The following is a 25,007-nucleotide window of genomic DNA, read 5'->3' on the forward strand; positions in this document are numbered from 1 at the left end:
ATCCTGGTCAATGTGTCGTGTGTGTTTTTAATATTTCTAGTTTTTTATTCAAACTTGATCATTATATTTGATTATATTATATTGAATACCTCAGTTTGTTTCAATAATAAAATGATTTATTTTATTAGGAGAAATTACTTCAATTTTAAATGAACTGTTCAGTTTCTTTACGAAAATAAAACAAAATGCAGAATCTGAGGAAACAGGGAGATGTGGGGGACAGAGCCTGTCCCTTTTATTTTGAAATGTATGACAGGAAGTGTGTGTGCTGAAGTTGTAGGTACGTTGATGTGTCCAGGTGTGTTCCTGCCGGTAGACATGGGGCTGGTGTACTCTGAGGTAAAACGCTTTTATTCTTTAATCCAATTATTTTATTTAGTTTAACCTGGTGTTTTTATCAAACCCGGTCTGGACAGGTGACGTTGGTTCGGCGCGAGAACCAAACAGACTTTCGATGTAGCAGGTGTCCGAGAGGTTCAGGTAGAAACATCAGTACAGGTACACTTACGGTGTACTTCACTGCACTGTCCTCACCTGTATACTCACCTGTATACTCACCTGTATACTCACCTGTACACTCACCTGTACACTCACCTGTACACTCACCTGTACACTCACCTGTCTGTGACGAGCTGCGGTCAACACCATGGTCCAGTTTTTTTGTGTCAGAGCAGCAGACTGTGCTTCAGGAAACAGGCAGGACACAGGCGGGAAAAAGGCTTTTTTCAGTGTCCGACTGTCCTACGTTACAGGTGATTCTGTACGTCACTATAACCTGAGGTGTCTGTGGCTCAGCAGGTAGAGCAGGTTGTTTTTTGATCAGAAGGTCGGTGGTTCGATCCCTGGCACCTCCAGGCCATGAGCCTGTATTTATCACCTGTCTGCGTAAATGCGGTGTGTTTACAGACAGTGGGCCATTTCAACTGTTGCTCTGTTTCAGCGAGTCTCATCAGCATCAACACAAACATGTGGAGGGAAGATGTGGGTCTGAAGGTCTGACACACGGATCCAGTCAGACAGCAGAGGAATGTCCTCCGACCTGTCCAGTCCTGGTTCAGGCTCCTCACATATTTGTCATATTTGTTAAAGACTTTTACTTTGGTGAGGCCTGTGGACGGTGTTACAGGCAGCTCTCTGACACATAGGAAGTGTGAGTGTAAAGGTCAGAGGTCGGGCTCCTGTTGACTCTCTGTGGTGGGCGTGTCTCTGTGGTTACAGCCGACCTGTCAGTTAGCGTACGACGGAGATGTCCACCAGCTGTTCCGCCTCCTGTCCCATGATCCTGACAACCTGAACGTCCAGGACGCACGCACCGGGGACACGCCCATCATCGCTGCCTGTCGCCACGGCAACCTGAGGGTAGTTAAATACCTGTTGGAGAACCGGGCTGACGTCCACCTGACCAATAAGGTAGGTTCACTTGATGATGTCATCATATCACTGTTTATCTGTCTCAGATTCAAATGTGTGTGTGTTTCTGTGCGTGTGTGTGTCTCAGAAACAGAGAACTTGTCTCCACTATGTGTCCAAGAGGACTTTCTCTCTGCTGGATTACCTGATGATCTCCCTCCTGATGCCCATCCTGCTGCTGGGATACTTCCTCATGGTGCGTTCAAGGTCCCACGTTTTCCTCAGTGTCTGATAATGATTCACTTACTAATGACAAACTGCAACAGTAAAACTGTTTCTACTTTTTTTTTTTGTGTGTGTGTGTGTGTGTGTGTGTGTGTGTGTGTGTGTGTGTGTTGTAGTTACAGAAACAGAGGCAGCACATGACTCTGATGAACACCGTGCTGAGCAGCAAAGTCAACGTCAACGCTGTTGACTATGTGAGTTCACAACATGCACAGAGCTCCATGTGGGCGGAGACCTGACTCATGTCTGCAGTGATTGGTTGATCGTCAGTTGTTTCAGCATCGTCGGTTGTTTCAGCAGTGATCGTCAGTTGTTTCAGCACCGTCAGTTGTTTCAGCACCGTCGGTTGTTTCAGCACCGTCAGTTGTTTCAGCAGTGATCGTCAGTTGTTTCAGCATCGTCAGTTGTTTCAGCAGTGATCGTCAGTTGTTTCAGCACCGTCAGTTGTTTCAGCAGTGATCGTCAGTTGTTTCAGCACCGTCAGTTGTTTCAGCAGTGATCGTCAGTTGTTTCAGCATCGTCAGTTGTTTCAGCAGTGATCGTCAGTTGTTTCAGCATCGTCAGTTGTTTCAGCAGTGATCGTCAGTTGTTTCAGCACCGTCAGTTGTTTCAGCACCGTCAGTTGTTTCAGCACCGTCAGTTGTTTCAGCAGTGATCGTCAGTTGTTTCAGCATCGTCGGTTGTTTCAGCACCGTCAGTTGTTTCAGCACCGTCAGTTGTTTCAGCAGTGATCGTCAGTTGTTTCAGCACCGTCAGTTGTTTCAGCACCGTCAGTTGTTTCAGCATCGTCAGTTGTTTCAGCACCGTCAGTTGTTTCAGCACCGTCAGTTGTTTCAGCAGTGATCGTCAGTTGTTTCAGCACCGTCAGTTGTTTCAGCAGTGATCGTCAGTTGTTTCAGCACCGTCAGTTGTTTCAGCACCGTCAGTTGTTTCAGCAGTGATCGTCAGTTGTTTCAGCATCGTCAGTTGTTTCAGCAGTGATCGTCAGTTGTTTCAGCACCGTCAGTTGTTTCAGCAGTGATCGTCAGTTGTTTCAGCACCGTCAGTTGTTTCAGCAGTGATCGTCAGTTGTTTCAGCATCGTCAGTTGTTTCAGCAGTGATCGTCAGTTGTTTCAGCATCGTCAGTTGTTTCAGCAGTGATCGTCAGTTGTTTCAGCACCGTCAGTTGTTTCAGCACCGTCAGTTGTTTCAGCACCGTCAGTTGTTTCAGCAGTGATCGTCAGTTGTTTCAGCACCGTCGGTTGTTTCAGCATCGTCAGTTGTTTCAGCACCGTCAGTTGTTTCAGCAGTGATCGTCAGTTGTTTCAGCACCGTCGGTTGTTTCAGCAGTGATCGTCAGTTGTTTCAGCACCGTCAGTTGTTTCAGCACCGTCGGTTGTTTCAGCAGTGATCGTCAGTTGTTTCAGCATCGTCAGTTGTTTCAGCATCGTCAGTTGTTTCAGCATCGTCAGTTGTTTCAGCATCGTCAGTTGTTTCAGCAGTGATCGTCAGTTGTTTCAGCACCGTCAGTTGTTTCAGCAGTGATCATGTGTTGAATGTGTTTTGTGTAGAAAGGAAACACGGCTCTTCATTACATCTGTCAGAGAAAAACTCACCGTCTGGTTCCTCTGCTGCTCAACAGAAACGCCGACATCAACATCAAGAATAATGTACGTATGAACGGAACCACAAACGCACCATCTGTGACCTAGTGGTACGTCACAGGTCTGATCCTGTCTCTGTTTTCTGTTGCAGGATGGAGAGACGCCGCTGGACATCGCCACCAGACTGAAGTTCAATAAGATCATCCACATGTTGAAGAAGACACAGTGACGGACAGACAGGAAGACAGAGACAGACAGACAGACTGAGAGACAGACAGGAGACAGGTGATGAACGTGTCTTCACAGTTACTCTGTTTAAAGTGAAGTGAGAGTTAAAGTTGCAGCTGTGTCCGTCCACAGGTGTTAATGTAACCTGTGATGATGTCATCAGAGGACAGTTGAGGTTGTAAAACAGGAAATGAAAATGGATTTCCTGGTTTCAGAACTTTTGAAGCTTGTCGCCTTTGAATTTACACTTCACTAAAAACTTAAGGTCATTTTAAGGTTTGTTGTTACAGCCATAGTTCAGGCTAACAGTTTCCCCCTGCTCCCAGTCTCTATGCTAAGCTAGGCTATCCACATTGTGACCCCACCCTCTGTACTGAACACACAGATGTCAGATTCACACGCAGAGAGTTAGTTACAGATCATCTTCATGTTTCAGCCTCCTTTTTCTTCTCCTTTAATTGGTCACTAATAAAACTGAAATGAAACTGTCTCACTCTTTTATTTATCATTTATATTGATTGGACAGTTGAATTAAAAAAAAAACAGATTCAAAATGATTAATTACAATAAAGAAGACATCATGCTACAAATGTTTAGCCACGCCCACCACCACTCAAGTCACATGATTGGACGTGGCTGTCCCTCCGAAAATTAATTTTCACTCAATGACTAATACTGAAAAAACTAATCACAGTTATCAATGTTTATGATGCTAACATTAGCATGAACCGTGTTTCCTGATGAAAAATAAAACAAACAGACATAAAATGGAAACACTTAAAAACCAGTAAAACCAGTTCACAGGTACAAAGTTCAAACGAGGTCACAGAACAGGTGAACACTTCACCCACACCTGCTGCTGCTACAAAATAAAATAACCTTCACACTCAGGACCTGCGTGGCCCTTCACAATAAAAGACAAAAACGACGAGCCAAGACACGAAGATGTCACACAGGAAGTCTGTTGTTGGGGTGATCGGACAGGAAGTGACCTGAGCCACTCAGGGTCCTGGTCTACAGCTGGTCCACGTGTTCTGGCTCATCACAGCTGTACAGATGTGGAGAGAGTGAATGGATAAAACTTTACAGAGACTGATGCAGCTGCTGTGAGAGGTCACACACACACACACACACACACACACGCGCACACACACACACACACACACACACACACACACACACACACTAGTGGTGTTCCTGCAGCAGCTTCAGGATGGAGGGAAACATCTGCTCAGGAGCATCCAGACCCCAGATAAAATCTAGATGTTCCCAGTGTTCAATGTTCTGATGGAAGACCAGGTGAGAGACCTGCAGACAGACAGGTAGAGAGACAGATAGAAGTAGAGAGAGAGAGACAGAGAGAAAGGTGTTATTCATTATCACCATACATAGAAACTTTTCTCAGTTTCTTCTCTCTGACTTTCAATCGTGCTCATTGGACGAGAGGACTCACCTGAGTGAGGAGGACAGACACGTCTTTGGGGTCCGCCAGCGTATCCTGTCCCCCTGAGAACAGAGCGGTGGGAACCTTCATGTCCTGGACATGGTACTGAGGGGGAGTGGACTGAGGAGGGACACATGGAGGACAAAGAGAAAGGAAACAGAGTCCATCATCACAGCAGCTAATTGATGACATCACTTCAGTCTCAGTCTCAGATTCAGACTCAGATTCAGACTCAGACTCAGTCTCAGACTCAGATTCAGACTCAGATTCAGACTCAGTCTCAGGTGTCAGAGGGACTTTCTCACCTGGTTGTAGTGTCTCATGTTTCCTGCAGGTCCAAAGTCAAACGCCATGAGTTTCCCTCCATGAACAGCCTGAAACAACAACAGCTCAGATCACATTCACTTTGTGGTTATGTGTTCTCTGTGTGTGTGTGTGTGTGTGTGTGTGTGTGTGTGTGTGTGTGTTTTACCTGGGCCCAGTGGACCATGTTCTGGACTGAGGTCCCAGCAGGACAGTGTGTGGTGTAGACTGGAGTCCGAGTCTATAAACAAACGTTTCAAACTGTTAATTAATCAGTTAATGAATCTATTGATGAATCAGTTAATTTAGCTAATGAATCAGTGTGATATGAACCATGTTGAGGTTTTTCTCGTCGAAGCCACAGAGGATGAAGAACAGGTTTCCACACAGTTCACTGAGAAGCTGCTTCGCACACACGTGTTCAGCAAACCACTCGATCATGTGACTCTGAGGCAGGAAGTCCCGCCTACCAAACAGGTCCTGCAGGGGGATGACACCGATCATCAATTATCAATACATCACCAATACATCGAAAATGCTTCATCAGTACTCGTTAACAGTATCACTGACTCGTTAACACAGACTCATTAACAGGAGCTCAGGTCTCACCCAGACGAGGAAGTCTGGCAGGACGGACAGTTTGGTCATGGGGCTGCTGGTGAAGGCGACGGTCGCTACAGGAGCCAAAGCCAAGAACAGCTTGATCTTACTGGCTAGTTCAGGCAACCTGGAGAACGCTATGAATGCTGGGAAATAAGAGAGACTATGAGTGATGAGACAAAACTTAAAGCACACTAGTCATTATTATTGTCAGAAACAATGTGTGTGTGTGTGTGTGTGTTACCTATTGTGGTTCCCTGGGAGTGTCCGATGTAGTAGATCTGTTCCTGCCCACTCACCTTCAGGATGTGGTTTACGACAGCTGGCAGATCCTTCAGAGCCATCTCATCATAACTGCAGACGCACAGGTAGACAGGTGATGTCAGACAGGCGGTGTGATGTCACACAGGCAGTGTGATGTCACACAGGCGGTGTGATGTCACACAGGCAGTCTGATGTCAGACAGGTGTGTTGTACCTGAACCTCCAGAACTCCTCCTGGTCTGGTTGGAGGGTCTGGTGTTTCCTGGACCAGGTGTTTCCTCGGCTGTTTCCCAGCCACACATCGTACCCGGCGTCGGCCAGCACGTATCCCAGACTGCAGTTCGGCAGGTTGGTGATCCAGTTACTGCCAGCAGCCAGGAGGCCGTGCTGGAGCAACACCGCCGGCCTCGGACCTGCAGTACACACAGACCAGAGACCACTGAGAACTGTAAACCAGACTGGAGTCCTGGTGGAGCAGAGGGCTGAGACCAGCTGCAGACCAGCTTCAGACCACCTGAGACCGGCTTCAGACCAGCTGAGACCGGCTTCAGACCAGCTTCAGACCAGCAGCAGACCAGCTGAGACCGGCTGCAGACCAGCTGAGACCGGCTTCAGACCAGCTTCAGACCAGCAGCAGACCAGCTGAGACCGGCTGCAGACCAGCTGAGACCAGCTGAGACCAGCTTCAGACCGGCTGCAGACCAGCAGCAGACCAGCTGAGACCGGCTGCAGACCGGCTTCAGACCAGCTTCAGACCAGCAGCAGACCAGCTGAGACCAGCTTCAGACCGGCTGCAGACCAGCTTCAGACCGGCTGCAGACCAGCTGAGACCAGCTTCAGACCGGCTTCAGACCGGCTTCAGACCAGCTTCAGACCGGCTGCAGACCAGCTGAGACCGGCTGCAGACCAGCTGAGACCAGCTTCAGACCGGCTGCAGACCAGCTGAGACCAGCTTCAGACCAGCTTCAGACCAGCTTCAGACCAGCAGCAGACCAGCTGAGGCCGGCTGCAGACCAGCTTCAGACCAGCTGAGACCGGCTTCAGACCTGCTTCAGACCAGCTTCAGACCAGCTTCAGACCAGCAGCAGACCAGCTGAGGCCGGCTGCAGACCAGCTGAGACCGGCTGCAGACCAGCTGAGACCAGCTTCAGACCAGCTTCAGACCAGCAGCAGACCAGCTGAGGCCGGCTGCAGACCTGCTTCAGACCAGCTTCAGACCAGCTTCAGACCAGCAGCAGACCAGCTTCAGACCAGCTTCAGACCAGCAGCAGACCAGCTTCAGACCAGCTGAGACCGGCTTCAGACCTGCTTCAGACCAGCTTCAGACCAGCAGCAGACCAGCTGAGGCCGGCTGCAGACCAGCTGAGACCGGCTGCAGACCAGCTGAGACCAGCTTCAGACCAGCTTCAGACCAGCAGCAGACCAGCTGAGGCCGGCTGCAGACCTGCTTCAGACCAGCTTCAGACCAGCAGCAGACCAGCTTCAGACCAGCTTCAGACCAGCAGCAGACCAGCTTCAGACCAGCTGAGACCGGCTTCAGACCTGCTTCAGACCAGCTTCAGACCAGCTTCAGACCAGCAGCAGACCAGCTTCAGACCAGCTTCAGACCGGCTTCAGACCAGCTTCAGACCAGCTTCAGACCAGCTTCAGACCAGCAGCAGACCAGCTGAGGCCGGCTGCAGACCAGCTGAGACCGGCTGCAGACCAGCTGAGACCAGCTTCAGACCGGCTGCAGACCAGCTTCAGACCAGCAGCAGACCAGCTGAGGCCGGCTGCAGACCAGCTTCAGACCAGCTGAGACCGGCTTCAGACCTGCTTCAGACCAGCTTCAGACCAGCTTCAGACCAGCAGCAGACCAGCTGAGGCCGGCTGCAGACCAGCTGAGACCGGCTGCAGACCAGCTGAGACCAGCTTCAGACCAGCTTCAGACCAGCTTCAGACCAGCAGCAGACCAGCTGAGGCCGGCTGCAGACCAGCTTCAGACCAGCTGAGACCGGCTTCAGACCTGCTTCAGACCAGCTTCAGACCAGCTTCAGACCAGCAGCAGACCAGCTGAGGCCGGCTGCAGACCAGCTGAGACCGGCTGCAGACCAGCTGAGACCAGCTTCAGACCAGCTTCAGACCAGCAGCAGACCAGCTGAGGCCGGCTGCAGACCAGCTTCAGACCAGCTGAGACCGGCTTCAGACCTGCTTCAGACCAGCTTCAGACCAGCTTCAGACCAGCAGCAGACCAGCTTCAGACCAGCTTCAGACCGGCTTCAGACCAGCTTCAGATCTGCTTCAGACCAGCTTCAGACCAGACTGGGACTGGTCCTGAAGCAGTTAAATCTCTGTTGATGTTGCTGAATCCACTTTGTTTGATATAAATAACAAGTTACCAGCATTTTCAACTAATAATTTACTACAGAAAAACAAACAATTATAATTTCATTTAATTTTTTATTTTTAAACGTTATAAAATATGTTTTCATTTCTATGTTTATTTGTTATTTTTCTAACAGCCCTGTGGTGTCACAGAATGATGAGACTCAGCTGTGTCACCTGTAGACAGTAAATGGAACTGTAGTAAAACCCAAGTGGTCCTCACAGGGGGCCCAGAGTCTGACCTGGAGTGTGTCTGAGTCCCCGTGGGATCCTGTTCACAGTCAAGATGTACCCGTCCTCCGTCAGCACCTCGTGCTCCTCCGCAGGGTAACCCCAGCGTTTGATGATCTCCGTCTGACAGGAACACAACAAACAGGAAAAAAAAAAAGAGTTTCAATAGAAGGTTCATATAGATGTTCAGCAGAAAAAGAGGCTCCTCCACAGTCTGTCAATACAGATGGACGTCGCCTCTGTGATGTCACCCACAGGTCTCTGAAGCTCAGAGTGAGCTGCTCCACCGTCGCCATCTTGGCAGTATCTGATTCGCCCCTAACTCCTATCTAATCCACATATGGTCAAAGAGGAGGGGGGTGTGGAGCTGAGACTTTGGTGCATTCACTCACCCACCTGTCACTCACACCCCCAATCCTCCATAACTGTAGTCCTTAATAAAATGTAAACAGGTGAGTTATATAAACAGGTGAGTTATATAAACAGGTGTCATGAAGGAGGAAATTTTCTCTAGAGACCAGAACAGTTTTTGTACCAGGCTGTAAACATGTTTATTTCTGCTGTAAAGTTGGACATTTGAACATGAGAGTCTATGGGACTGACTCACTGTTGGAGACTCTGTAATGGAAATCAATAGAGGAACTGTAGCTTCAGCTTACTTTCACTTCAATCTGTACAAGTAACTAAAATTTCAACTGTGTCCTCATTTAATTTCACACAACAATTCAGCTGTGTGTCATCTATAATTTCATTATTGATTCATCTGCAGAATTTTTTTAATAATTTGTTTAGTTTTTCAAACATATAAAACAAACTGTGCAGGGAAGTCTGCTCCTGTCAGAAACCTGAAAATACTTTGATGACACGATTCATCAGTTTTCAAAATAGTTATTTTATCTAATCGTTTTTCTGTCAATCGATTAATTGATTGATCGATTCGTTGGTGCAGCTCTAATGACACTGCAGGTACACAATTTTATATTCAATACATATATTCTTACAGGTGATAGAGGTCATGTGACACATCAGCCTGATCACAACAACAACTGACACAGACATCTGAAAAGGCTCCTGAACACACCTCAGTACTAATGTAAAGAACATTATTCTGAAGGGGGACTTCCTGTCAGACACAGCTGTGGGCTGCAGTACTCTATGTGACTGTGTGTCAGCTGATAAGAGGAGAAAGGGTTAAAGTGGGAGGAGCTAACAGAAACATGTGAGCGCTTGGTCTCATGACAGAGTTTCACATCTGATCTCAGTGGCAGCAGAGTTCAACTCCACTCCTCAGCTTTTACTTTGAAAAACTTTACTCATCAGCAGGGCTTGTTAACACCCTAGTCTCCTGACCACAACAACCTCAGTTCAGATAAAATAATCAATGATCAATAATCAATACCCTCCTGTTCCTGTCCAGACTTTGAGACCAACTTTGACACAGCAGGAAATAGGACCCCTGTAAAGACCTGGATCTGAGAGACCAGGACCAGGACCGCCTCAGAGAAGAGGACCTCTGTGACCTCTGACCTGTGGACTGGACCTGGATCTTGACCTGGATCTGGACGTGGATCTGGTCTTTTGTGTTTCTTCAACAAACAGTCTGGGTGTTTGGAGGTTTCAGCTGACATCAGCAGACCAAAGTCCACCAGACCTGCTTCTGTCTCTGAACTGGTTTACACTGCTCAGATACACCTGACCTCTGACCCCTGACCCTGCCTCAGGAGCTCATGGTGACATCACAGAGGTGGAAAATAAAAGTCCTAATGATGTTAAAAACACTGAATATTTCATCATTATTTACAGAATTTAAAAAACTGTTTTCAAATTAAAATTCACAATGTTTTGAAAAAAAGTTTTTTTCAGAATAAAAGTCATACTTTCTCAGAAATAAAAGATTTAATATTTTGAAAAAAGTAATATTTTCAGAATAAAATACAGAAGTTTCATATTTTTGAAACAGTCGTAATATTTTCTGAAAGATCCAGATACTGATGGTTACCTGAAGGTTACCTGAAGGTTACCTGAAGGTTACCTGATATTTACTGACAGTGTGTACTCACAATGTTCATGTGCACTTCAGGGTCCAGCCTCTGCTGTAGCTTATTGGAGTGTCTCAGGACAGTCGGTCCAGTGTGTACGAGCCCAGAGAGGACAAGCACACACACCACAACACACCACATCATCTGTATAAACACACACGCACAGGCAGTCATGATGTGTTCATGGTTCATTATAAAATGTCAGTAGAAGTTGTTGTTTCTTGTTAAAACCTAAAATGTCTCTTTATTCACAAACCGAATGAAGCTGATTGAAGCTGATGAGGATCATGTGATTAACAGTCTGTTTACCGACTGTTTTATCTTTAGACTGAAAACACTGTTATAAATAAAACACAAGGTTTTTTATTTGCTCTTTTTTCACGGTCAGATCCAAATTCAGTTTCTGAGAGATCAAACTGTTTCATTAAAACTCATTTACAGGTGAACGTAAAGTCAGGGCCTGTTTAGCCTTTTTATGCCACATCAACATCAGATTTTCTACCTGTTTTTACCTGTTGTGTGTCTGATGTTCATCCTTTTTACTGCCTGATTGGTTTTCAGCCTGGTTATTACCAAACATGTTTAAATCAAATATACATTTCCAGTGTGTTTTCTCAGGCTGTTTTAATCATGCTGTTAAGACATGTTTCCAGGCTGTTTCTTGTCTGTTTTAAGGCTGGTTTCTGTCAGTTTTCAGGCTGTTTTAAACTTGTTGTTAAGACCTGTTTCTAGGCTGTTTCTTGCCTGTTTTACAGCTTGTTTTCAGCGTGTTTTAAACCTGTTGTTAAATCCCGTTTACAGGTTGTTTTGAGGCCTTTTCTCTGAGGGACAGTGAACGTCACTTCTACTCCTGTTTAAAAGTCCGAGTTAATGACTCGATAATAAAGTTAATAACACGTTAATAATGTCAGTAAACTCACCTTACCACGCGCTCTGATGATCTCTGACTGAGCTGCTTCAACTAACCGACTTCTTTTCTGGATGTAAGGAAGAAAGCGGTTGTGACGTCAGAGGGAGACCCTCTCTGTGATTGGTCAAAGACGGGCCTCAGATTATTAACCCTTTGTTTTCTGGGCCAATAACCTTGAACGCCAAGATTTCCAATCGATATTTCCGACCTGATCAAATCATCAGAGACCGGAAATGATCCGGGAGGGAACAAACGACAAATTAGCTAACTCGGTCCAAAATAAATCAGAAAACAGTAAAATAATCTGAATTCGATGATCTTCAGGAACTATAATACAAACTAACAGAGGCCATATTTAAAGGTTTGTTTGATTATTTTATGATTATTTTCCTGTAAAGTTTCCAAAAGGAAATCCTTCAAAGTAAAAGCACAGCCTGTCACAGAATAGGAAACTGTTAAACTGAAACAATCTCCTCACACAACACATGTACAATCTGATTTATAACCACATAGAAAAACATAGAAAACTTACTCCATTGTAATAACTTTAGAGGGCTACAGACTATACCATGTCTGATGTTTGTCTCTGAAATGAGGTGAAGCAGAAGTATAAAAGTATAAAGTACAATAAAACTGAAACACATTAAATATACTGAAAAAGAATCAGAACTATATAATAATCAATAAACCATAACAAGTGTAGAAAAGAAGAAAGGGAGGAAGTGTTTTAACTTTGACGTGTTAAAGTTTATTTGGTTTATTTTACTATAAATGTGTCCCTTTTATCTAAACTGACGTTATTCTTCCCGTTACTTCACTTATTTGGAAAAGATAAGACATTTATTTTGAAAATCTCAGTCGGATATCCCGTGGGTATCGCGGTTATCTTGACACCGTTCGGACTCCGGGATAGTTTTTTTTTGGTCCGTCCCCTTTCAGCTGTTTTGTAACACTGGAGGCGGATTTAACTCCTACGGCTCCGGACCCAAATACATGAAGGGCTGGAACGGTTAGACCCGGGTCAGTCGGTTGAGTTAGCCCGCCTGCTGCGGTTCCGTGCTGAGATGTCCAGGGTTCTGATCGTCGGAGCCGGGCTGACAGGCAGCCTGTGCGCATGTCTGCTGAGGAGAGAGCTGCAGAGCAAAGTTCAGATTGTGGTGTGGGACAAAGCGAGGGGCTCGGGTGAGTGTCACCGTCACATCTCCCTTCAGAAATCATTGGACTTTACTTCCCGGGCTCACAGCCTCTCACGGTCACACTAGGACATGACCGGGAAAGGTTCTTCATCAGCAGACTCTTCTGCTAAATTGGGCTTTGAAACGATCCGTGAAACTCACCTTATTTTAATAAAATGTCATCTGACTTTTACTGGTACGCTGCGGTGTCTCAGTGACCTCGAGGTCAGAGGCAGACCCGTCGCCAGACTCAGTCTTAAGGGCGGCATAAGAAATGCATGGGAGGGCACAATTATTATTAACTTACAGTACGTATATTTTTAATAATCCTATACTGTATTCGCACATCATGTAATCATCACGTTAAACATAACCAACAGCAATATGACCAGGTATATCCGACAACATCAGTCCTCATAGTTTAAAGCAAAACATTACATAGAAGCGACGTTATGAATATCCATAAAACACTGAACTATATAACATATTAGATGTAACACCAGAAGCATCTCTCAAACATTGCATTTTAAAGCAGTCAACAGAGGGATATGCATTGCCATTAGACAGACGCACGCACGCACACACGCACAGAGACTTTAAGACCTATCTAAAACCAGCATCATCTCCACGTAACGGAAATTGATTCACCACTAAAAACTGCAGCATTTCTATTACTGACATGTAGAATCTGTTGGGAGCCAGTTGTTCTGAATTTAAGAGAGTGGAAATCTCTTTCCCTGTCTCTCCACGTGTTTCTGAATCTCTCCACGTTGCTTCACAGGCTAAATGTTCTTTTGAAGCTGCATGCTTATTTAAGTCCTTGCCTGATTCAATTGCATGTTTCCAATCATTAAATCCCTTCATGGAGAAGGTCGCGTCCGATGATACAGATTTGAATTTCCTGCAGGCAAAACAAAACGCAGCGTCCTTTTCCACCGAGTCCCTGTTCAAATACCAGCTAGAGGGAAATGATCGGTTTTTTGAACCAAACATTTTGCCTGGATATTTCTTCAACACAACCTGTTTGGGTTTGTCCGTGCCGAGGTCACTCACACCCACTGATCCAACAGGCAGTTGTGGCCCAAATAACTGCCCCAGTCGGTCGGTTGCACTTGACCCGCTGGTAGCCTCCGCTCCGTGGCCGCTGCAGGTCCCGCCAGGCCCCGGGTCGAGCTCCACGGAGCATCTAGCGACGGGCTCAGACTGTCGGTCTCCTTCTCCAGCGACACCCGGAGGAGAGGAGACTGTTGCTGGGCTTTTCAACCACTTACGAACATCCATGATGAACTAGAAATGTAATAGTAAGCCGGTGAAAACTCATCCAGCTTCACTTTCAAAAATGCGCGGTAACTGTTGAGCGGCTCCATTGACGCAGGCTACGTCACGTACGTAGCGTAACTTTCTTTTCAGTAAGGCCGTGATTGGCTGTTGCAGTGTACATTCCCATCAATCAAACAAAATCACACCATTGTTTCTTTATATTTTTAATGTTTTAATGATAAAGAATACAACATTAGTATTTCTCAACACAAAATTGGCTACTATGATAATATAAAATAAGAATTAAAGTAATCTCTTTAAGAGATCTGTGCCTCAAGTGGGGGGGCACAAGCATTTTTGGGGGCGGGCCAGGCCCCCTATGGCCCGCCCATAGCGACGGGTGTGGTCAGAGGTCAGGCCTCTTGTACCAGGTACACCCGCTTATCATCGAATCTCCATTCAGAAATGTGATAATTGAATATTCAAGAGCTTAAAGCCAAATAGAGACACGGTAGAACATGAGTTAACACATTCTCAATATCAGAAGACTCTCTTGCTAAATCGGGCTCAGAAATGATCCAGAAATCTGACTTAGATTTAATAAAGTCGCTATTTTTCAGTAAAGAGTAAGGATATAAACTACAGGTGAGAGCTGTGGAGGACCAGGGATGTAACAGTAAAAATGATAAAGCATTTCATATTTTAATAGGCATTAAAAATAGGCATTGTAAAAAGAATTTATAAATGAACAATTAATCCATCAGTAAATCCTTCAGATTTAGAAATGGATTTACAAAAAAAGCATACAACTCATTAAATAAACCTTTTATAAATACATTTATGAATTCATGAATAAAATAATGGAGTTTGAAAAACTATTTAAAAATGGGAAAATAAACCTGGCTTCTCTCATCAATTTCCATCTCTTTTTTCCAGCTGCTTTTCCTTTTCCTGTTAGCTAATTGATTAGCTTAATCATTTAGCTTCTCCTGCTAGTCTTTCTGTGACACTCGCTGAACAATCCCAATTGGCCACGGGATGTAACAAGCTCTCTGATTGGTTGGAGAGCTAACCAGATGTCAGCTCAACAAGACTCAATCTACTTCCACCTCAGAGCCATTTCTTAACTTGAAACTTAACTTAAGTAGTGAAATGTACAGTGGAGTTTGGTGTGGAGCTAAGGAAGTCACCATCTGTCTGTCTGTCTGTCTGTCTGTCTGTCAGGAGGCAGGATGTCCACCAGTCGTTCTCCTGACCCTTCGTCTCACTCTGCCGACCTGGGAGCTCAGTACATCACCGCCACACCGGCCTACGCTCAGTCACACCACAGGTAGGACACACCTGTGTCTACCTGCCTTAAAGGACCACTGCAGCCAAGAAGAGGAAATTAAACCTGTCTGCAGCGTGTCTGAGATTATCAGAGTAAAAGTAACTTTTATTGTGAAGATGTGACTGTGTTTGTGTGATGTGTGCAGTTTTTACTCGGAGCTGCTGTCTGCTGGCGTCCTGCAGCCTCTCCTCGGTCAGGTCGAAGGTCTGAAGCAGAAAGACGACAGTAAGAACTACACAACGCCACTGGGCATGTGCAGTGTGGTCAAACACTTCCTGTCTGAGTCAGGTAAACACCTGTCTGTCTGTCTGTCTGTCTGTCTGACACCTCAGTCTGACAAATCAGTCGTAACTCAAGGTCCACTTACTGGCCTCTTTCTGAGTGAATGATGCAATCAATCAATCAATCAATCAATCAATCAATCAATCAATCAGTCTGTGGTGTTACGTAAAGAGATTTAGTATTAATGTTTGGTGGTGTGACTGTGGTTCAGCACATCTTCTCTCTGTGTGATCAGTGTTTTTGTCCCTGATCCATAACTGAAGCCAGAATCTGTTGCTTCTGTGTCAGAAGCAGATTTGTTCTTTGAGTGTCATGTGACTGGCCTGTACCGCCGCGGTGCATCATGGGAGGTTCAGAGGAAAGAGGGAGACAGCGAGACGTTTGACGCTGTCGTCCTGACGATGCCAGTCCCACAGATCCTGCAGCTTCAGGGAGACGTGGGACACTGTGAGACACACACACACACACACACACACACACACACACACACACACACACACACACACACACACACACACACACACACACACACGACCTGGACTGAGCTGCAGTAACGTAGTTTGACCACAGGGGGGGGCAGGAGGATCACATCAGCTGCTGTGATGTCAGTGACTTTAAAAACACTGTTATTGATTTACTCTGATCGATTATTGCTCATGTTATTGATCCAACAGTTTTAAATTGTTAAATTTTTATGAAAATAAAAATTTTACAATTTTTTAGAGACTCCAGAGGATTTTACTTTGATGAGGTGATGACTACTTCCTCCTCCTGCAGAGTTTAGTGTGTGTGTGTGTGTGTGTGTGTGTGTGTGTGTGTATGTTGCAGACAAAGCCTCTTCCACATGTGTGTCTCTGTAGATGATGATGTCATCTCCAGCTCCTCTGATTGGCTGACCAGGGACAGCGCCCTCTCTGCTGACACACACACACACACACACTCAGGTTATTATTAGATACTGTGTGTGTGTGTGTGTGTGTGTGTGTCTGTGTGTCTTGTTGAACAGAAGATCAGAGATGATGTTTGAACTGTTTTAATCACAGTTAGTTAGTTAACCAGTTAGTTGTCTGTTAACAAACACTCAAATTAAACAGAGGAGGCTGCACACATGGACTGACCTCTGTCTGTCTGTCTGTCTGTCTGTCTGTCTGTCTGTCTGTCTGTCTCTCAGTCTTGTCTGTCCATCAGAAGCAGCAGTTAGAACGTGTCGTCTACTCGTCTCGTTTCGCCCTCGCTCTCTTCTTCCCTCCAGACACCGTCTTCAGTTTCTCTTGGGCGGCTCGATACATCACTGACAACTCCTGCATCCGCTACATCGCTGTGGATGCTCGCAAACGCAACGCAGGTCTGTTTGTCTGTCTGCTCACCTGTCTGTCTGTTTGTCTGCTCACCTGTCTGTCTGTCTGTCTGACTGTCCTGTTTCTGTCCCCTCAGACGCTCCTGGTTTCGGTCCATCCCTCGTCATCCACACCAGTGTGCCGTTTGGCCTGGAGCACCTGGAGCGAGACAAGGAGGACGTCCAGCCAATCATCTTACAAGAGCTCCACAAGCTCCTCCCCGGTCTGCCTCAGCCAATCAGCATCAAGTGTCAGAAGTGGAGGTACTCCCAGGTGAGTCCTGAGAAATCCTGCCGACCCTGAACATCTCTGAGCCGGGGAGCATTTGATGTACGACCCCTCCCGTCCCTCCTGCAGGTGCTGACCTCGGTGCAGGACTGTCCGGGTCACATGACCGTCCTCGACCGGCCATTGCTCGTCTGTGGCGGTGATGCATTCAGCCACTCCAACTTCGATGGCTGCGTGGAGTCCGCACTGAGCGTGCTCAGTGCGTTAAAGGCCTCGCTGTGACACTGCCGCCACGACAGGAAGTCCTCAAGGCAATGGACCAGGTTCAGAGCCCAACAGGAGGATCTGACCGATACTGACAGGATCAATGATCAATAGAGTCATCAGTTAGGGTCAATACATGAAGTTTGATGAAGTGGTTCATTAAGATTTTGTCTTAAAATAAAGCCGTTTCTACATTGTTTTCATTTGTGTCAGCTGATGTTTGACCTTTGACTTCCAGCTGTGTTTAATCTGAACCAGCTGTTTCCTGGTTTAAGTTCAACCTCACACAGGTCATCGTGTGAGGTTGAACTTAAAACTGGTTTAACTCAGGGGTTAAAGGACCAGCGCTTATCATATGTAATGAAATATTTGTAGTGTCACATGATCAGAGGAATCATGAGACAAACTGAAGAGGTGACTTCACCTGGAAGTGATGCAGCACAACAGGTTAGTGTCTCAGGTGTGTCTCAGCTGTCAGCTGATCATAGATCAGATGTTATAATGAGGAAGCTGCTGCTTCTCATTTCCTTTGATCTTTTTATAGCAGCAGATGAGGCAGAGTTAGTTCTGGTGTGGTACCCACAAGGCTCAGAGAGAGAGAGAGAGAGAGAGAGAGAGTGTGTGACCTAATTTTTCCTGCCTGTTCTCCAGTCATTTGAGGCAGGCTCAGTAGTGTTGCCACAGTTGTGGGGGAAGCGATTATCATTTCTGCAAAGTCACGATTGATCACACTCTGATGTAAAGCGTGTGTTTGAACACACGTTTCTACTGATCATGTGACACTGATCATTAGTTTAAAGTTCAGTTTCTCTCTATCGTTCTTGTAGCGCCTCCATCAGGTCACATGTGTGTTTGTCATCAGTTCATTAGCAGAACTAATTATGCTTCATCAGTTGAGATTACGCTAATTAGCTGGTGTTAGCATGCTAACGTGTATTTCTGTGGTTGTTACACAGATACACAATACACAATAAAAAAAGGTGAGGTGGGGGTTGAGTGGTGTGTGTGTGTGTGAGCAGACCATAAAGCTGGGAGTTGTAGTCCTTAAATAATCTCACATCCACCTCAGACAGCAGCTGTTTATAAATAGTTTTATTCACCTTTACAGTGTTTTTATTTAATTATAAAACAAGGAGGGAAGGAAGAATAAAAGAACTGAGGGCGGGGGTGGGGAGTCAGTTTAACATGACATGTTTCCATGGTGATACAGGCTATAGTTACGAGTTTTCTGTTTGTTGACCAAGTGAAAACAACATGAATACCTGATCAAATAAAACCAAGACAATCATCATCATGAGCAGACACACTGTGGACCACTGAGCTGAGACCTGGACCTGGACCACGATGCTCTGCTCCAAACAGTTTCTGTCGGACCAGAGCTTAGAACAAAACCACATCTGTCAGAAGGTTTGGTTCCAGACTCACTGTAGAGCTGATCAATACTCATCAATACTGATTCCACTGGAACATTTTAGGACAAAATATCCAGAGATCGTGTTACAACCAGTTTCTATTTTCAAAAGTGAAAACACAAACTGTAAGTTCTGATTTGACATGTTTATTTATCAGACTTCAGTCACTCGACAGTGTAACATGTCCACATGGATCACCTGGTGAGAACACTGCTCTCTTACCTGGGACCGGTTAGCTTTAGCCTCAGGATGACATCACATCTATCCATAAAGTCAATATTTTTGTTCTTGGAATAAATTTGCTTGAAACATTACAAAGTTAAACACGCTAATTTTAGCTTAATTAGCTAGCTATCTACCACTGAAAGTCAAGGACATATTGCTATGAATTTTGATGGTAAACCTGCCGCCTTGAACAGAGGTGCTTAATGAACATTCAGCAGTGAGATGGTGAAGCAGCCAATCAGCCGGCTTGTAGATATCTGACTGTGGTGTCCATTTTAAACACCAAAGATCCAACTGGGGCTGAAATGTTTTCTATTTAAATGAATTTCCTTCCCCTTTGACCTTTGACCGACAGATGTGGTTGGTGAACTGGACTCTGAGATTCTAAGGAACTGTCTAGAAGCAGAAAACTGTTGTCAGCTTCAGGTAAAGGTACGGTCACACCACGCCTCTGTGCTGTCAATACCACGTCTCTTGTTCAACCTCAACAAAAGCCAAAGCAACAACTTCAAGAATGGATTTCCTGTTTTGGTGCGAACTTTGGCATCCAGCTCAGATTTCACCTTTCATTTTTTGAATTTGCACATTCAGCCAAAACACTGATACACTGAGTTTTGAAGGTGGACTCAGTGATTTTTTTGTACAATATGACACTGACTGAATCCCCCAACACTACATCCTTTACTGGGTCTGACAGTGGGGCAGTTGTGGTGACTGGATGGCTAATGTGACCGCACCTTAAGGCAAAACAAAGAAAGAACATGAACATAGGGCGCGTTTACCTCGTCAACTCCAAAACTAACAAACAAACAGACTACAAATTAAAAAAATAAACCATTAGTCTGAGCTTCATTTTGGCAGGTTTGGTGATGAGATGTAAACAGAAAAGAGCTGAAGCATCATTTTGTTGACTCAACAGACAAAACAAAGAAGCTTTCTCGCTGAGGGAAAAACAGGAAGTCGGACACGTGTAACACTTAATGTATATTCTGATTGTTGGAGGTTAAAGGTTAATCCAGAATCCAGAGTGACATCTGTGGAGCATACAACGCCAAAACCCAGTCCAAGGTTCCTTTACAGATTCCAGATGCTGCAGACCGACATGTTCGCACATCACTGACTGTTAACGCCGAACGTAAAACCATTTATCTTAACATTCCAACCAGCACTGTGTTCAATGTTTAAGGTTTTTATGTCAACACATCACCGACTCTCTGCAACACTTCTCTGAGGCCTTCTGTTGTCTGTCCAGAGATCTAGAAGCAGAAAAGTACTTTGGTAAAAATCTTTCCTAAGTTTTCTTCGATCCCCATTTTGTTTCCTCTCTGACTCTCTCGATCAGCACAGGAACCCTGAACATACGCTAAATCATAACAGGATCAACAACGAAATTCATTAAAAACTTCTGTTGATTAAGTTTGGATACGGAAAATGTCTGATGCCAAACTTTATGAAATTTGAGTTAAGGAAAATAAAACCTCTTCCTGATTTGAAACCTGTCCAAATTTCCCACGTGGATACAGCACAGCTGAACTAGGACTTGTTGTCTACAATCAACCACTTTAAAATGGTCATGAGAAAAAGATATGGAGCACCTGGAACAGTCAGAGATGTGGACAGCACCTGCCTGGCCTCAAATACCCAAAACCAGCTCAGTACACACCAGTCGGTTGAGTACGGTACCAACATTCAGACACGTTCAGGTTTTAGGCTGGAACATATTCGGTGTCATTTGGAGACAAATGTATTGTTTAACTTTTTTGTTGCGTACAGCTACATAACAGATTTGGGCATCAACTCCTCAGCATCCTAAAGCTACCCATAATACCATTCACCTACATCAGTAGGTGTAAAATCAGCCTAAATCACCTTTTACATATTTTAAAGGGACGAGAGACTGCCTCCTGAAAGAAGACGTAGAACTGCGGCTGTTTAAAAAAAAAAAAAAAAAACTACCCTGTAAAAATAGAAACAGCCTGAACGGGATCCTGTGGAAACTTTAATCCAGGTTCCCTGGATCAGTTTCTGGAGGCCACACCAGTTGGCAGTAGTTCTTAAGCCCCTCCACTAAACGGGTCTTCACACTGGTCATGTCTGAACAGGTTGATGACAGGAAGTGAGGCCAGGCCTGACAGCACCCAACAGGACTCTAAGTAGGAGTTGTTGTGTTGTTGTTGTTGCTGTGAAATGTCGCCAGCTGCACAAACAGAGCTGTAGACAGATCACCACTCTGATGACAGCTGTTGAGCCTCACAACTGGACGAACACTTGCTGCTGGTAGAAAGCACCACAGATGGACGACAGGCTTAGCATCAGCCCTGGTTAGCACAGCTTAGCACCTTAAACCCAACATGGTGGACTGATGGCCCAAAGCACTTGTCTGCTGGTAGCACAAAGCTACAGATGGCTGGGTGCTGCACCTCAAGATGTGATCACACAGGATGCAACTTCAGGCACTTCTACTTGTTCCAGTGAGTCCTGTTTGATCCAGCTGTTTACAATCTGATAAGCAGACTGAATGTCCATTTTGTTTGTCCTTCGACACAGAGCAAGTCGACTTACAACAGCCTGTGCAGTTGGAAACATCACATGTATGCCTGTTTTTTCTGGACATTGTTCTGCCTCTGGTACAAGAAGATGCCATCTCATTCTTATTATTCTTATTCAAAGCTCTGATTGGCTGTTAACAGCTTCAAGCTTAAAATGTTCTTTGGGCGTTAGGATCAATCGCAGAAAGGTCCCAGAGGAACCTCGTCCACCTCCTCATTTGGCATCTCTGTCGTCTCATGATCGTCACCAAACATTCTTGATATTATTGTTCTCACCTCTTGGTGTCGTTGACTCTTTGAGTTCGGGTACTGTTCTGATTTCAAGGTTGAGTTCATCACTCACTCATTCAGCATCACCGTCAGCACTGCTCTCCTATTGTCCAGATAAAAGCAGCTTTCTGGATTTTATGTGTTCACGCCTCCAGAGTTCATCCTGTGTGATCAGGGTCTTGGCAAGGCCTACAGGGTGGACAAGAGGAACTTGAAGTCCCAACTCGGTCTTCGAACCACAGCTTAGAAGAACGGTCGTTAACTACGGAACCAACGCAGGGCTGATATCGGTTGTAGCACCAAATGTTCGGACGGAAAAACTGGGCATCAGGACTAAAACTTCTACCTACACCTGATCTGGAGGCAGATGATCAATAGGGATGCTCTGATCGATTGGGTACCATTTGAAATGGGCTGATATTAATTGCAGATGATTTTGTGGGTGGTTTCTAAATGTTTTTGATTCACAGCCCTGTCCAGCCCAGATGGTGCTTGGAGTTAATTGTTGCATCCAACTGCATCGTGGTTCTTTAGTCTTTGCAGGAGATCACTGAACGAGCAGAAGGAAACTTACAATGTGGACATAAAAGGTACAGAGAACCCGAATGATGTGAACCAATTGGGGATTAGCTTTGGGTTGTTCTGCTCTGATGGGATTAAATCTACGGTCTGAAAGACACTAATCAGAGAATCCCTAATGTTCATTTGCTCCTGTCAAATCCAGACGGAATAGTGTCGAATCTGCCGTGATGGTTAAGTAATCCTCAAACTGTCGTCCCTGGCGTTAAAGGTACAGTTTGCAAGACTTTAAGTGCTTTTTAAAGTAGTACTGAATACAAGGATTAATAGTCTATGGACAGAGTAATAATTATAGAGCATCACCCACTTTCAAATGTCAGAAACCAAAGACACACAGAGGCTAAACATCTAGACCGTCAAGAGCAAATGTCGTCACGAAGTCTGCCCCAAACCCACGTTGGGTCCTGACCCCAAAGTTGAGAAACTCTGTGCTGAAACCTCCCAAAGGGCAGATTTATAAAAAGGACTGTATGTTTCAGCACAAACATGAGCCAAACAGGCGTCTTGGATGGACTGAGCTTACCCAGAAATACATACAAAGCCAACTGTCCTTTATATAGTGCAAACCCCACCCGCCTGACATGCCAGGAACATCAAAACTAAGCGCTCTCTAGTTTGTGTCAGGGTGGGTTAGCCTACAGGTGTAAAGCTTAAAGCAGATCTGGCTGAAGGAATGGTTATAATGTGTGTAGCTTGTGTGTTTAGCTTAATGATTGATATAAGAGTATAACAAAAATATGTTTCTGTAACTGTAGGAAATGATTGAAGAGAATCCTTCTGTGCAAAACTGGAGACAGAGACAGTCAGAAAAGTAGTAAGAGCATTTGTTCACAGTAGGTTTGTACTGTATGTGGGTTTCAACAGTATGTGATTGACAGATTGTGAAGAATCCAAGTTTCTATTCTTCATTGTCACATTCCAACATCAGGTTGTCTCTCTTCTTTGTGTGCTACTTTGTCCCAGAGCCAATCCTGTCCAGCTAAAACTGGTGCAAACTGGGTCTAGACCAGCAATGAGGCCGGTCCAGCTTGGTCTGAACAGGACTCAGGACAGGGTAAGAGATCAGATAGGTTTGGAGGGCTAAAAGGTTCTTTGTTTGGGGGATGATCCAAACTCCAGAATACAACAAAATGAATCAGGGTGAACCCACAGAACAGTAAACCGAAATCAGACTGGTCCAGACTGATTCTCACTGGTTCCAGTTTAGTTTATAACAAAAAATATGTTTTTGTTTCCATCCGAAGTGACACGTTGATGAAATTAAATACTTGTTATGATTGATGACCTTTATCACTGTCCTGGTTTCATCATTTCCTTCAATAAAATTTGCTCAGTGTCCTACAGTGGAACTGAAGCTGAATTTTTATTTTCTCTGAATAAACTTACAGATTTCATTTGCTGAAACTCAATGATTTAAAATCTTAGTTCTGTAGAAAAATATTTGGATGTGACTTCGGTGTGGACGTGTTGATGTGAGCACACAGAGAGAAGAGTCAACTCTGACTCAGCTTCACAGAACTGAAGACTGAATAGGTGGAAACAGAAAGATTGGTCTGCATAACATTTCCTTAATCTGGTCAGGAAGGAAGCAGGAAAGGAAAGAAGGATGGAAGGAAGGACACATGGGGATTTATCCAACAAACATCTCGGTGTAGTCACTAAAGAAGTCTACTCGTCTTTCAGTTTGTTTATATTCAAGTTTTACCCCTTTAACTTTAAACCTGTCTGTCCATTCATCTGTCTTATTGTCCATTCGCCGTCTGTATCCCGGCCTGGCCCCGCCCCCACGCTTATCCCCACCCTCCTCACCCCCACCGCTATGTCGTGATTGTCCAGGTGTGCACCGTGCAGAAGATTGGAGGGGTGGAGGGGGCTTATAGTCTGATCTGAGCTCTTTGATCCCAGAGTCCCACAGATCAGGTCTGGTCCGTAGGTTATATTCCCCCGTTAGCTAACCACACGCTAGTCTCAGTGTGGGGGTTCATGAGTGTGTGTACATATATATATACTGTGTATGTATGTATGTGTATGTACATATATACACACATATATATCTGTTGTGTGAGAGAGAGTGTGTGTGTCAGACTTTTGTGATCTGATTGTGGTGGTCCTCTTCGAACGGCTCGTTCTCTGGGTCCGAGTCCGTGGTGTCAGAGTAGCGGTAGTGATCTGGTTCATTGTCGCTGACGTCCGGGGTCACCGAGGCCGACGTGCTGCTTGCGTCACAGTTCGCTCCCTCCTCCACCGTCTTGGTAAAGAACAGTTTCACCTGCAGCAGACAGGGAAACACAGTGTGAACCTCAGGCCGAACCCCGTTCACGACAGGGTGGGGACTCAAACTATTTCCCATGAACGAGTTGTAGCCTGTCGCTGCGACAGACCGGAGGTTTAATCAGGTCCTTGGATTGGCCCCGCCCCTGGTGGAGAACCAGGGAGATGCTGAACCTCGACTATTATGTTCTATTAAAGAGCGTTTACTAATACGACATCTGGTA

General features: G+C 45.3%; 4 protein-coding genes across 8 annotated transcripts in view; 2 read left to right on the forward strand and 2 right to left on the reverse strand.

Moving 5' to 3' along the window:
• The first annotated feature begins 256 nt into the window (after nucleotides 1-256).
• Nucleotides 257-3,936, forward strand: ankrd22 (ankyrin repeat domain 22). Its single transcript, XM_056365782.1, has 6 exons — nucleotides 257-339; nucleotides 1,219-1,410; nucleotides 1,499-1,606; nucleotides 1,752-1,829; nucleotides 3,187-3,285; nucleotides 3,371-3,936. Exons 1-6 carry the CDS (start codon nucleotides 289-291, stop codon nucleotides 3,446-3,448), a joined length of 606 nt encoding a protein of 201 aa, XP_056221757.1. The 5' UTR covers nucleotides 257-288; the 3' UTR covers nucleotides 3,449-3,936.
• On the reverse strand, nucleotides 3,928-11,925 carry lipf (lipase, gastric). 3 transcript variants are annotated; one of them, XM_056365775.1, is made up of 12 exons: nucleotides 11,612-11,925; nucleotides 10,713-10,835; nucleotides 8,664-8,775; nucleotides 6,272-6,470; nucleotides 6,039-6,148; nucleotides 5,804-5,940; nucleotides 5,528-5,674; nucleotides 5,364-5,435; nucleotides 5,197-5,265; nucleotides 4,901-5,011; nucleotides 4,593-4,755; nucleotides 3,928-4,562 (listed from the first exon to the last, which is right to left on the reverse strand). In XM_056365775.1, exons 2-11 carry the CDS (start codon nucleotides 10,833-10,835, stop codon nucleotides 4,633-4,635), a joined length of 1,203 nt encoding a protein of 400 aa, XP_056221750.1. In that variant the 5' UTR covers nucleotides 11,612-11,925; the 3' UTR covers nucleotides 3,928-4,562; nucleotides 4,593-4,632. The 3 variants fall into 3 exon arrangements, with proteins under 3 accessions (XP_056221750.1, XP_056221751.1, XP_056221749.1); XM_056365776.1 differs by having other exon boundaries at nucleotides 3,928-4,755; nucleotides 11,617-11,924; XM_056365774.1 differs by having other exon boundaries at nucleotides 3,928-4,755; nucleotides 11,612-11,923.
• A 583-nt stretch (nucleotides 11,926-12,508) lies between these two features.
• On the forward strand, nucleotides 12,509-17,676 carry rnls (renalase, FAD-dependent amine oxidase). 3 transcript variants are annotated; one of them, XM_056365780.1, is made up of 7 exons: nucleotides 12,509-12,783; nucleotides 15,261-15,366; nucleotides 15,512-15,654; nucleotides 15,940-16,095; nucleotides 16,820-16,993; nucleotides 17,083-17,258; nucleotides 17,343-17,676. In XM_056365780.1, exons 1-7 carry the CDS (start codon nucleotides 12,666-12,668, stop codon nucleotides 17,493-17,495), a joined length of 1,026 nt encoding a protein of 341 aa, XP_056221755.1. In that variant the 5' UTR covers nucleotides 12,509-12,665; the 3' UTR covers nucleotides 17,496-17,676. The 3 variants fall into 3 exon arrangements, with proteins under 3 accessions (XP_056221755.1, XP_056221756.1, XP_056221754.1); XM_056365781.1 differs by having other exon boundaries at nucleotides 15,943-16,095; XM_056365779.1 differs by having other exon boundaries at nucleotides 12,517-12,783; nucleotides 15,937-16,095.
• Nucleotides 17,677-18,551: 875 nt separating this feature from the next.
• ptenb (phosphatase and tensin homolog B) overlaps nucleotides 18,552-25,007 on the reverse strand; it is a 16,144-nt gene continuing 9,688 nt past the window's right edge. The window contains exon 9 of the mRNA XM_056365773.1: nucleotides 18,552-24,781. Coding sequence (XP_056221748.1) covers nucleotides 24,593-24,781 — 189 coding nt within the window. The 3' untranslated portion in view covers nucleotides 18,552-24,592. The remainder of the gene's footprint in view (nucleotides 24,782-25,007) is intronic.

Source organism: Seriola aureovittata, chromosome 21 (assembly GCF_021018895.1).
Source record: "Seriola aureovittata isolate HTS-2021-v1 ecotype China chromosome 21, ASM2101889v1, whole genome shotgun sequence".
Lineage (NCBI taxonomy): Eukaryota > Metazoa > Chordata > Actinopteri > Carangiformes > Carangidae > Seriola > Seriola aureovittata.